The sequence below is a fragment of the Neolamprologus brichardi genome, chromosome 5, assembly GCF_056152115.1.
Source record: "Neolamprologus brichardi isolate AB-2024 chromosome 5, ASM5615211v1, whole genome shotgun sequence".
NCBI classification, from domain to species: domain Eukaryota; kingdom Metazoa; phylum Chordata; class Actinopteri; order Cichliformes; family Cichlidae; genus Neolamprologus; species Neolamprologus brichardi.
Genome location: NC_142108.1, coordinates 35,974,056 through 35,987,953, shown reverse-complemented (window position 1 = coordinate 35,987,953; position 13,898 = coordinate 35,974,056). Strand labels below are relative to the sequence as shown.

At 47.7% G+C, this 13,898-nt stretch overlaps 1 protein-coding gene across 2 annotated transcripts in view; it reads right to left on the bottom strand.

Moving 5' to 3' along the window:
• Nucleotides 1-13,898, bottom strand: part of grm7 (glutamate metabotropic receptor 7) — a 145,982-nt gene that overhangs the window by 83,833 nt on the left and 48,251 nt on the right. For both annotated transcript variants that reach the window (XM_087841144.1, XM_087841145.1), the window contains exon 2: nucleotides 6,009-6,225. In XM_087841144.1, the coding sequence (XP_087697270.1) occupies nucleotides 6,009-6,225 (217 nt within the window). The remainder of the gene's footprint in view (nucleotides 1-6,008; nucleotides 6,226-13,898) is intronic.

Below are 13,898 nucleotides of genomic sequence, written 5' to 3'. Positions count from 1 at the left end.
TCAACTCATTCTTCTTGCTTCCTCCACTTCCGTAACATTGATTCATCAATGTTGAATTCTCTGCAGCTGCTCTGTTCCCATGTTGTTGCAGTATATTAATGACTAACCTCGTATTGTGGATGGATGATCTCAGTTGTTCTCCTGACTGAAGTTTGGTCCGTTACAGCATCCTGCCATGCGATTGCATTTGTCTCTAACCATCAGGAACCCTCACGTTAACTTTTATCGAGTGGAAAAAAGTTAGCGTTCATCCTCCAGCTTCACTGTGTTTATGCTAACATAGCTGTGTCGCTAGCCACACGTAGCACATCATTAAATACCAGCTAGCCCAACTTCAGTAACCCTACAAACATCACTGCTGTTTAGTTTTCTGTCTTCATTTATGTTGGAAGTGATAACAGAGCTGTACGTTTGAATTTTTCAGAAATCTCTCATTCAGAACATGCTATATCATGTTTAGGTGGAAGCTAGCGAGCTAACTTCCTGCTAACTCCGTTAAATGTAATAAATTCTATTTTCATGGATGCCTGGATGTTAAACTTGATTGTTACACCTGGTAAAGCAGCAACGCTGATCATTTTATTGAAGATTAAAGAATTTAGACAGTTTTTAACTCTCAGTGATGCCGCAGTGTTTGTTTGACTTTGGGACCTGAAGAGACGGAGTTTAGGACCCAGATTCCTCCGCTATGCTCCTGACTACAGTAGCTGTAATGCTCCAACAATCAGTAAGGTCAGTAAACACAACCAGAAATCATACATAAGGCGCACTGACGATTTTTGAAGAAATTAAATGATTTATGCCTTACAGAGAGGAAAATGTCAGTGTCATGGAAACGTATGCACAATTTGAAAAACACTGATAACAAAGATAATGTTAAATCAGACGAATGCAAAGTCTACCATCACAGTTATTGCTACATAAAGTGAATGAAGGTTTTTGCACGGTGTCAGCACATATCAGACGTTTGGAGTTTATTTCATTGCTTTTCATGTTTATTTCATTTCTTCCAGAAACTTTCTTCTGGTTTCTGCACAAACACCAGTTCTCTGCTGCTCCCCTAGTTTGCTCAGAACGCGTCCACTTACAGTCGCTCCTGAAGGTTTGGAAACATCTAAATTTAGGAATATTTAATGTATTTAATTAACTCATTGGAACAACGATGAAATAACTGCACACCATCTTTTTTGAAGATGAACTTCTAACTGTAGATGCTGTTTTCAGCCATCAGCTCGTCACATGTCCAACACTCCTGTTATTATCCAAATCATTTCTTGCGGAGCTTTCAGGACAATTATTCTCAGACCAGAATCATCCGGATGTTTTTCAGGCTCCCTGCTTCACTGCATCCATTATAAATAAAGAAATGAACACTACATTGAAGAGCCACACCTGAGCTGTAATTTGAAGACGAGTGTGGGAGAAACAGTCCTTTTAACACCGACTGCTCAAACTGTAAGGGTGCAAAAAAATAATTGGACAGATACAAACAGGAAGCAGATGAACCGTCAACAGGAAAAAATCATCCTGCAGCAGAGACGACAATGATTGCTGCAAACTGGAAGGAGACAGAACATTAGACGCATGAAGGAGGCATTCAGAGAGCACGGCGGGAAACAAAGACACGTCTTCATTCAGACAATCTCCCCGTGAGCGCTGCTCTGGGTCTGAACGATGGAAATAAAAACATTGAGTCTGTCTGCTGATCTCTGAAGGACACACGCACATAAATCACTGAACAGAAAAACTTCTACGACCATTAAAACCACGGAGGAGACGGGTGGAGCCTCGAAACACCAGGAACGAGCTCACAGCACACAGCAGTGCGCCTGCCACCTGCCCACAGACACCTGCAGGCTGTTATCAGCCTGTGACGGACCTGCTGTCCAAGCCTTTGACCACAGCTTGTATCATATCCATCAGCCAGGTTTATACACAGAGCAGATCACAGGTTTTACATTTTATTAAGCGCAGTGATTACAAAGTGTCACCGAACAAGCAAGAAGACAAAAGTCAAAATTCAAGGAGGACGAGGCGGGAATGAGCGAGGTATTGGCTGACAGTTACAGAGCAAAAACACAAGGGGGCGCTCTGCAGTGCAACGGCAAGGAGTCGCCCCCTGCTGGTTCTTACCAACACTTTGCTTTTCAATGATCGTGATTTTTCCCCGGGATGTCGTGACAGCGGTCTGTCTCGAATAAATGACAATGAAAGTGTTTAAGGCTGCGTCTACACTAATCCGGATAAATTTGTCTAAAAACGCTCCACGTCCACACGATCGTTTTCAGTCCACGCTGGAAATGTTCCTGTTCTGTGCACACGTGAAACGTAAGACCTGCTTCATTTCTGTCTGCTGTGCATTTTCTTTCCTGCTCTTTGAAAAGTTCGAAATGTCGAAGAAAAGCACCGACTTTTATCTGGAGCTATCTGGAGGATGTACAAACTGATATTAATCTTTAATAGGGCCGTCACAATTGAGAGCAAATGAAACTGCTGCTGTACGTCAGTATGTCTGCCGTCTTAGTTGAATTGGTCACATGACTAAAATGCATCATAGTTTCTCGCCGTCCACACTGCGACGCCAAAACAGCGTTTTCAAATGTATCCGCTTTGGAGAGCGTTTTCAAAACGCCGTCTGAGTGTGGACGGAAAGCCTAAAGGAAAAGATGTGTTTTCAAACGAAAACGTATTAGTGTGGAAATCACAGCTGATTGTGTGAATGCACATGAAGGTGTGACACAGCTGACTGTGAATCACAAAAGCAATCGCAGATCTGCTCCTGAGCCGCTGCACGTTTATCAAATCTGCAGATCTGCGAGGTCAGATGGATTTTACACAGACCTGGAGATGAAATCTCTTTAAAGTGAAACAAACAGCAGCCGCGGGGGAGAAATTTCCCCACGAGCTCGGAGGCAGATATCAGCGAGCGCTGGTCCTCCCGCTGCGAGCTGCCAGTTCAGAGGTCGGTATTAAGGAAAACAAATATCTGGCAGCGTTTGTCTTCACGGCCTGCTGACTCAGAGAATAACAGGAAAGCTTCCTCGCGTGTGCACTTCACTCTTTATTTGTTTCAGTTATTCACACAGATGAGCGTCTGCAGGCCGGCACTCATTTAATCTTAATTAAAGCTGCATCACGTGACGACCCGATGAGGTCGAGCTGCAGCTCTGAGTCTGATGAATCTCCGACATGTGCAGAGCGTCACACGCGGCGCCGGGAGAAGCACGTTTCCAGCTCGCTTCATCATCCCGACCAGAAATAAAGACGTCGGCTAACGTCAGACGTCTGTGTGTTACTCTGCACAGCTTAATTAATAAACACGCCTCTTTATTAGGGACAGACGCCACAAACAGCTGCTTCACAGTCTATAAGAAAGCAAACATCTGCATGTGATGACTTCCTGAAGGATGACTCATTAAACCCGGCAAACATCGGAATCTCTGGAAGTTCACAGACCAGCAGAATCAGCCCACAGTCACACCGAGGCGAGCGTGGTTGTTGCCGTGGTAACGAACGATGTTTGAAATAAATTACCAATCAATCAATCAATCAATCAATCAATCAAAACGGGTCACGCTGTCCGTCTGTGATGAGACGGCGAGTAACTGTGACGTTAACATGAACCATTAAATGGAAGCAGGCAGGTGAACCTTCACCAGTCTGAGAGCGACTGGTCCATGTGGGACCCTCAGGGTGACCAGTTAGTCCCACACAGTCGGTCACTGGAAGCAGATCAACGTGCTGACTGACCGTCCTGCTCCCTGAGACATTACTAACACTCATCATCAAGAGTGAGAGCGTTTGGGAGCCTCGCCGACAGGAAGCAGATGTTCCTCCAGCGGTGAGACGCTCAGCTGTGGGTTTAACAGCCTAAATCTATCAGCAGGTTATAAAAACACACTTTTAATGAACATGTCAGATCTGTGGCAGTTTGTTGGTGACTTTCATGAAATCATGAAAACTTTTTCTTTCACTTATGTGTCGCTATGAATTATGGGAGGTAGAGGAGGAAGCATGCGTGCTACGAGACATCAGCTTCCTGCGTCGGGCTCTGACCTCCCTGCTCTGTGTTTATGGAGTTCAGCTGTGTCTCAATCCACCGTGTCCGGTTTCCCATCGGCCCTCAGTGTGTGTGTGTGTGTGTGTGTGTGTGTGTGTGTGTGTGTGGAAGCTCGTTACTGGTTTAAACTCTGCAGTGATCCTGCTGCTAATCAGGGCCGACACGACAGGAAGCTCCGGCGATCGATACTCGCTGGATTATTCACTAATCTACAGATAACACACACACACACACACACACACACACACACACACACACACACACACACACACACTGGGCTAATTTTATGGTCTGCTTGATAAATTGAATCCGGTTCACAGGAGTAAATGATCCCGACGCTCCTCACAGAGTATCTGAATCACTGTTTCAGGTTTTAATATTTTTCCTAATGAGTTCGTCTCTTTACTTTCAACTATTTTTAGAGGCTGTTTAAATGTTTCTCTGTTGGAACAGAGGAATTAGCAGCTTTGGGATGAAGTTTTTCTCAGATGCTGCTCATTAGTGCAGAAGTCTCACTTGTGTTTGCTGAAAGCGGCGCGCTGACTCAGTGTTAAAGTTGGACGAATGAGTTTGTTAGCGATGCACAGCGAGCCGAGCGTGGAGGAAACCCGAAAACAAACAGAGCACCTCTGCAACCAGGAGCAGCGTCTTTAAGGAGGTTTGACCAAAACATTCAGCTGGTTACAAACATCATGAGAGCAGCCATGTCCGACAGCAAGAGCAGCGCGCCAGCCTCAGGCCAGGATTCAGTCAGCAGCAGCCAGTGGGCGGGGCCAGCTGTTGGTGCCGGCTCCACACAGACTAGAAACCTGCTCCTGCTGAAGGTGGAGGCAACATACACCACCAGGCTACACAGGAGGATGTGCTTGAAGCAAATGATCCCATTGAGCGTCACTAATTGCACGTCATGTGACAGGAAGAGGAAGTGGATGGATCAAGGATAAAGTGACTGTTAAGCTGCAGATGCTCACACCTGGTTGGACGCAGGCAGGACCAGGAACAGCAGCTCACTGCAACACCACCCGCGAGCTCCAAGCATCCATCACACATTCAGGATTTGTTCTACATCAGTTTCTATATATTTCCTAAATATAGTGACGACTCTGCAGTGACATCCTGCAGCACTGAGCGGCTGCTCCTCTCATTCCCGCTGATTGCTGTATTCCCTTTGAAGCCAGGAGGCTGTGGGAGATTAAGCCTGAGAGGAGGCGGCGGTGCAGATGAAGAGGGCGAGTTCTGCTCGGGTGACACCGGACGACCGCCGTGCCGTTCATTTCATCCGAACGCCGTTCAAAAGCCAGCGCAGATCGATGACCCGGGCTCCATCCATGTAGAAACATTGGGAAACCGTTTGGCGTTAAAGACGCTCCCCGTCGGCGCCGCGTCCTTTAATAATCTAAAAAACGCAGAGCATAAATGTCAGGACGCATCCTAACCGGTGAGCTGTGAAGAGCCATCCGATGGCTGCAAATGTCAGCGAGATTATTCAGAGAGCAATCAGCGGCGCCACGCGCTCTAATGAACGCCGCTCCAGCTCCTCAACAGTTTGTTCGGCTTCTTCAGTGTTTGCAGGACGAGTGTCTGACGGCGCCGCCAGCACGCGGTTAGTAAAAGCAGGGTCGAGTGTCGTGGACCTGCTGCAGGCCACAAACAGTCCACGGGTGTCTGAGCACGCCGTTTCCAGGCGACAGGTAGAAGGAGCCCATTGGTCAGTTTCAGGAAGCAACCTGGAATCTCCTAAACTGACGAGTGAAACCTTCGTCCTGCAGCCCAAAGAGACGACCTCAGCGTCACGTCAAACGCCCGCGCTAACGGCAGCAAATGTTTCACACCCTCATCACAACACCGCTCTGATTGGACGCCTGTCTTAAATGCAGAAGCGTAAAAACAACAAAGCCCACCCCTGACCCCCACCTTACAGCTTATCACCAGCTCGTGCAGACCTTACCCGCCTCTCTGGAGAGCTGCATGAAGGCATCCACGCCCTTCTCGCCGTAACTGCCCTCCGACGCCACCGTGGAGACGTAGTTCCAGCCCATGGTCTTGACGATGTCCACCATGGCCTGAGCCTGGAAGCTGTCCGGAGGGACCACCCGAGAGAAGAAGTCGTACCGCCGGTCGTCGCTCAGCTCCGGCGCCGTGGAGGCGTAGCTGATCTGAGGGATCTGCAGGAGGAGAGTGGGAGGAAACATGTTAGGAGGGGAGCATGGAGGTGACTGGACAGGTGATTATTGTAAACATCTGCATGATGGCGAGATGAGTCTGCAGCATGAACCAAAACACGAGCTGAACATGAAAACAGGCCAGATGTTCACGTGTCATCTCGAAAAACGACTTCATGTAAGCGTCAACCTGACGCCGTCATGTGATCACGTATGGCGTGAGCTTTGATAAGATGATGTGACCGTGTTTGACTGTTCACGCCAGGCTCTCACGTAGACACACGTATAAATGATTACACATATATGTATTTATCTGCTGGTAGATTATAAAGTTCATGCTTTTCTTAACATTTTATGGTGTTTATGTCACTTTGTTTAATATGATAATTAGATATAGATGTAAATAAGAGTTATAAAACCACTTTTACCACATTTTATTACTGTTACAATGTTCAAAGCTTTTATTAACATGTTTAGATGTTTTCATGAGCTTCTGCTGCTCGGCTGTTCATCACCTGAGCTGCAGGTTAACGAGGTCTCATTAATATTAACGCTGATTGGTTCTGTTGTTCAGCCGCTAATAAAAACTGAAGTTATTGATCGTTTTTGTACTGAAGAAGTCTGAACAGGAGTCGTGAACGAGGCGCTGAACACGTTTGTTTTACGGCTCAAATGGATTGGATTCATAAAGCGCTTTACAATACCACTATTCATTCACTCTCACATTCACACACTGGTGGAGGCAGCTACAGGTGTAGCCACAGCTGCCCTGGGGCAGACTGACAGGAGCGAGGCTGCCATATCGCACCATCGGCCCCTCTGGCCAACACCAGTAGGCGTAGGTGAAGTGTGTTGCGCAAGGACACAACGACCAGGACAGAGGGATCAAACCGGCGACCTTCCGGTTACAGATGCGCTTCCCAACCCCCTGAGCCACGGTCGCCCCAAATGCCACAGAGGTCCAGACACTGCATCACACACACAGAAACGCAGAGAGGAAAACCTCCACCTGCTGCACCAGCATGGACTCATTACTGTCTCTGTGGACGTGAAGCTCCACCTGCAGTCTCTTTGGGTGTTTCACACCTGCAGTGTTGAGTCTCTGGTTCGATCCCCCCTCAGTGCGATTCGGTAGTGCAGGTGTGAACACAGTAACCTCACTCGGCTGGTCTCTGCAGAGCGGTTTGTTTATGAACGTGATCAGAACCAGCTGTTACAAGTCTGAGCTAATTGTGTTTTGTATTCTCGATGCCAGGAGGTGCTGCAGATGTGTAGCACCTCCTCAGTGACTGAAGGAGTCACTGAGGAGGTGCTACAGATGTGCGCAGGTCTGTACGGGCTAGCCGGGAACACAAAGGCTCAGAGAGGGCGGTGGACTTTTTCTGCTGCTGTGAGCATCACATAACTGAAGGAGTCACTGAGTCCTACATCCCGCAGGGGCAACGTGTTTCTGAACACATGCTTCAAGGGTAAAATAAAATCATAGGCTGCCATCGAAGTCCTCAAACTTTCAGAGGATAAAATCATTCCTTGTGTCCATCAAGACAGAAAAAGGATCCAGAGAGAAACCAGCCCTTCTTCTGCCTGACCGCCCCGTCTGAGAGGCTGATGAAATTCATCCGAACGTCCACGAGACGCTAAAATCAAACAGCTGGACGCTCGCAGCGTCAAAAGCAGGCCGGCGTGACCTTATCCCCTCCACAGTGACGGTCACGTCCTGCACAGAGCACGCCTCTCTGCTCAGCACCTCAAACACCTCCAGCACGTGTTCATATTTCTATGACTGAAAAAAGCTCCGTCAATAATGCAAATTTATGCAAATTGACTTCAGCTCCATCATTTGGTTTCAGGCCAGAAAATATCTGATGTTCAAAATAAATCATTCATGCAAACGACACAAAGAAAACTTTATCAGTGCTGCTGTTCCAGATGTTCCTGCTAAACCTCCATCTGCTCTGTGTGTGTGTGGGGAGGGGGGGGGGTTCCTCACTGACCAGCTACCTGCTGCTACTTCCTGTATTGAGGAGGGACAGCCAATGAGAAAGAGGCTGTCTGTCTTATTCTGGGCGGTGCTAAGGCCCAGAATAAGACAAAGAAGGATTATTATGAAGTGTGAATCGCTTTGTATGGATCACATCACATGACTGGACTTCCTGTGTGATGAGGCCGTGGAGGGTGGAGCCTCCTCTTCACCAGTGCTTCGATAAAACTCGGCCAACATTGATCTGAGACGGCGAGGTGAGCTGGGAGGCGAGGACGGTCCACGCCTCTGAGGCGAGGAGAGAGATGACGGGAGAGCTGAAGCATCGATCGGCAGCCCTGACAGGAAAACGAAACAGCCAATCAGAGGCGGGATGAGCGGCGCGGCGGCCTCGGCGATGATCCGACACGCTCGCATTTCCATCTGACATTAATGCGGCAGAGGACTCGGATTTACTGACCTTCTGCTCGTCGCCGATGTCTATTAATGAGCGCTTGTGTGGGAGGACGGCGCCGCTGCGAGCCTCCTTGGGAGACCTGAACCTCCAGAGGGGTCAGAGGTCAAAGCAAACAGGCGGCGGAGACCCCAGATGGAGGTTTCCATGGATTCGTCTCATCCAATCGTGCTGGTTTGTGGCTCTGTGCTTTCTGAGCATCGCTCATTTCTAATCTGTTTTATTTTGAACGTTTCAGAAGAAGCTGAATTTGATCTTTGCCTCGTATAAAAATAAGACATTTACGAGCACGTGAGATTTGTGAGCGCGCTCCGTCTGCACGCCGTCCGGCCCGTCCAGAGTCTCTAATTAAAAACGAGGCTGAACATGAATTAGATCCATTAAACACTGTTTGAGTGTGAGAACTGTGGAGGTCACCATCTCCTCGCTGTTCTCGCGTCTCTGACAGATTCCTTCACCCTCCATTATTACCCAGCGGGCCGCGTCTGCTGCAGCGGCGGCTCTGAACTGAATCGGCACATCGACGTGCTGACAGACGCAGAGGGATTTCTCTCTGAGCGACGGCCTCATCCTCATCAAACCGAATCTAAAACGATGTGTTTCATGTCAGCGTGTTCAGACTGACCATCCCAGCGTTTCATTCTGAGAGTCACACGATCTTCATCTCCTCCTTCATCAGTCTCACATCTCTGCTGCTTGTAAAAGTAACCGAACCCTGTGCGAGCAGCTCGCCCTCGCCGTGGACGACAGCTGTCAGTGGATCAGTGCGATGCTCCGGGAAGCCGTGCACCGATCCTCAGCACATCACTCGTTAACAAAATAAAACCACACACACGACAACAGCTGGCACCGACGCAGTCGTCCAATCAGCAAGCCCGACTCGTTAGGTTTCTGTCACGGTGCGGGGCGGAGCCGCTGTATCTCCTCGCAGTGGCGACGCCTGTGAGTAATCAGCGGTCACAGCCGTTGTTCGCGAGATCGTCGGCTCACCACAGCGAAGGCCGTCATGGTCAAAGTGTTTTAGTCACTGGTGTCGGCCATGTTTTTCTCTGCTCGCAGTAACACTTCGAACATTTGTCAGTTTTGTCGGTTTCGCCTCTGATCAGTCTTTACGGGGTTTTGTCATCTTGACCAAAAGCCAACGATTAAAGACTAAAACTGTGTGCGAGTGTGACATCCTGCAGAGGCCCTGCATGACAAACACATCACTCAAATCCTTCTGTGACTGACACAAAAATCCTCAAATAAACGGAGACCCGGAACAAACACAGGAGGTCAAAAGCTCGACGCGCTAATGAACAGAGCTGCTGCATTTCAGGCTGAAACCAGGTGACGTGTTTCCCTGAGCTGCAGCAGTGAGATAACACAGTCCTCACTCACAGGATGTGCCGTGCCTGTGATAACAGCACATTTAGAGGGTAAAACAGATTCTCCCTGAAAATAAAACAATCCATCCTTCTGAATTGGGCCCAGCGGGCTCCTGTAGCCAGTTTGTGTTTTAAAGACTGTGGCTGAAGGATATGATCTTTACTTAAGGCCCAGAGCGGCGACGCTGGAACCCCGCCAAGGGTCTCAGAGATAATTTGATCTGAGGGCTAATTTCCACAAATCACTGGGATCATCTCGTAGCCACTCAAAATCCAGCTGAGCATAAAAATGCCTCTGCTTCCTCCACTACATGATTCCACTTCCTGTTCACATTTCATTTCAATGTTATTTACACAGCGCCAAATCACAACAACAGTCGCCTCAGGGCGCTTTATGCTGTAAGGTCGACCCTACAATAATAGATACAGAGAAAAACCCAACAATCATATGACCCCCTATGAGCAGCACTTTGGCGACAGTGGGAAGGAAAAACTCCCTTTTAACAGGAAGAAACCTCCAGCAGAACCAGGCTCAGGGAGGGGCGGCCATCTGCTGTGATTGGTTGGGGTGAGAGAAGGAAGACAGGATAAAGACATGCTGTGGAAGAGAGACAGAGGTTAATAACAGATACGATTCAGTGCAGAGAGGTCTGTTAATACATAGTGAGTGAAGAAGAAACACCCAGTGCATCATGGGAATCCCCGGCAGCCTACACCTATTGCAGCATAACTAAGGGAGGATTCAGGGTCACCTGGTCCAGCCCTAACTATATGCTTTAGCAAAAAGGAAAGTTTGAATCTTGAGAGCAGAGAAGAAGAACAGCTGCCGCCATGTTGGTCACAGCTCAGTTACTTCAGTATCAGAGCTGTTGCTGTGCTGAGGGGCTGTCAGCGTCACGCAGCCTGGAAGTTTGTCTTTAAATCCCTGTAAACAGTTGCTTACAGCACACTGCAGCATAGCAACATAATCCTAAAACACAGTTGCTAAATCCATGACCTTTGACCTCTGATGAAATGAGAAAGCCAGTCTACTTCCAGGGTTTAGCTTTCTTTATTCAGTCTCAGACCTTTAATGCAGACGCGTCCATGTTTGTGCTCATAGCTGTCTGACATGCAATGACACAAACACGACAAACACACGACAAACACACGACAAACACACGACAAACACACGTAAAACAACAAGACATAAAATTTACAAAGAGCCGAGCGAGGAGGACAACAAAAAGACCTCCAGGTTTATAATTGCTGAGCACCAGGTCACCATAGCAGTAGCCCCTCCCCTAATCAGCTAAGGTGGATTTTAAGAGGCTAACTGTAAGAACTGCGGCCAATCAGACCCTCTATATTTTGACTTTTCAAAATAAAAGTCCCTCCTTCTGTTTTCTCTGCACAAACTTGGGTTAACTACACGTCTGCTGCAAAGACACTTATTTCCATGTCACTTCACATCTCTTCTTATCCGTCTACCCGAGGCGTATGAGGCCCGTGCACACGCCCGTGCACACGTTCGTGCACACGTTCGTGCACACGTTCGTGCACACGTTCGTGCACACGTATCATATGTGGGAGGAGAGGCGGTGCAGTCGCCCCTCTGTGAGTGAATCAGAGGTGGAGAACGAGAAATGCTGCCTCCTAATCACACTTAATTACAATGACCCTGCTCGCCTGGGGTGCAGCAATCACAGATTTCATTACAGCCGCTCATTTTGTGCGATCAGGCAACACACACACACACACGGGACCGTGCATGCATTCATCAACACACTGTTTCTTCCAGCCTGCTGACGGACGGCTAAATGAAGCAGAAACAACGAGCTGCAGTCACTTCCTGACTCACTGTGTGTGTCTGTGCGTGAGCATTGTTATTATCACTTTATTTGTAAACCATCAGCATTCAGCTTGACTGTGATTCACCTCCAGCAGGAGTCTGTCAGACCGACTGACTCAGCCTCCACCCCTTCATCCTCCTCTTCCTCTCCCTCCTCTAATCTTCCTCGCCCGTCTCTGTTTCTCGCCGGTTCTCCGCCTGCTGGCTTCCTCATCAGCGAGGATCTAATTTGGCACCATAAAAACGTGGATGAAAGTGGAGCAGCGGGTGACGGCGCTGACATTTCTCTGATTAAGTAGGCCGGCGAGGTGGAAGCGGGGTACCTGCGCCACACGGTTTAGCCTCGTCCTACAGACCAGGGAGTGTGTTTGAAACCGTTTAACACCGCGCTGCGTGTGCCGCCGTTATCACACAACCCGAGCTAATGTTAGACCAAAACGAGCCACAAAGACACACAACAGGACTGCAAAGAGACGACGGCTAAGGTCATTAGACATTAACCCTTTAAGACCTACCATAGAACCAAGTCCGCCAGAGCTTATATTATATGTTTACATGCTGTGGAGCCATTTTTGGGAGCATTTCAAGTTGCTATACATCAATACAACCATTATAGCCCAAATTTTAATAATATGTCTGCATTAAGTGCATAGTAATTACATAAATTGCAAAAAAGTGCAATAAACTACAAAAAAATTGAAAATCGTTTTTGTTTTTTAACATATATTTCTAGTTAGAGAAATTTAAGAGGCTTATCCCTCAAAACTGTAAATACAAAAAAGTTGCACAAAATAGTTTCCCACCACAGGAAATTTATTTTGAGTGTCTTCATAGTTTTATTTTTGAAATACACCAATTTTTATACACTGCAGGAAAAACGAAAATAAATATTATAATACAAATTTGCAAAAAAGCAGCATGTGCATCAAAATAAACTATTTCCAGCAGTGCAATATGAGTCCTAAGCATCCCAGAAACCACACAGAAAGTCATAAAGTCAAACATAACTTTTAAAAACACCAGTATAGGCTCATGAGGCCTTGATGGTTGTCTATTCCAACGTAGGAAGTGTTACAAACAGCTGATCGGATCGGCAAAGCGTGTTTCTGGAATATTATGTTTTTGTTGCTGCAAGTGCTTTTTATGCAGTTTTTGCAAAGCTATATGTGGAAGGAAACTGTGACCGAGGACAAGCTGATGGCATAAGATGTAAGTACAACTCCTCCGGTTTCATATGCAAAAAAAATTATTGCGCTAGCTCACGTGGTTGCAGAGCTACCGGGATTTAAAAGTAGTTACGCAAAACAGAGTGTGCTGCTCTGACCGGCTTTAAAGGGTTAAAGACCACAAAGAGATGAAAACAACCAGCAGCAGGTCCACAGTACAGCTACAACTACAAGAAGAATCCATGTTGGCGTGCATCTCATCTGGTGACGTTACCGATGACTCTAAGCTAATGTTAGCGTGTGTGGCTCGATGGCGGGAGCAGCAGAGCGGCGGTGGGCGGCGACATTGGCCCACGGGCTGCTGAAGGTGAACGAGGTCTCGGCTCCAAACGTGTTTAATTCATGCAACACGTTACCCGACACTTATTTAAATGTAACTGATTAATTCATGCAGAGACACACACTCCTCAGATGCTTTCACATTAAAAGCCTCGTTCCACACGGCGGCCCCATTAAGTCCGGTCAGGACTCGTGCTTACATAATTCATCAGGCATGCTCCTCTCTTTAATCTCATGCTGGTAATTCGTTTGTCCTACTGCGCCCTCCGTCCTCACCTCGCTGTCACCTACAACCGAAGAGGAGGAGGAGGGTCACTAGAAGAAGAATATTCTGCAGGAGAGGGATGCGAGGCGAGCCGTCCGCTGAAATAATGACCTCGCTGCCAATTAAATTTTCAGTGACCTCAGCTAATTGAATGGTGCACTTCCAGCTGACGGCTGAGAGGAAGGCTTCAGCACCTCAGAGGGTCCACATCAGGACGCCACGGCCCGGCGCCTGAACATCATCCACTGACAGTCTGCTCACAGGTAAACGGGA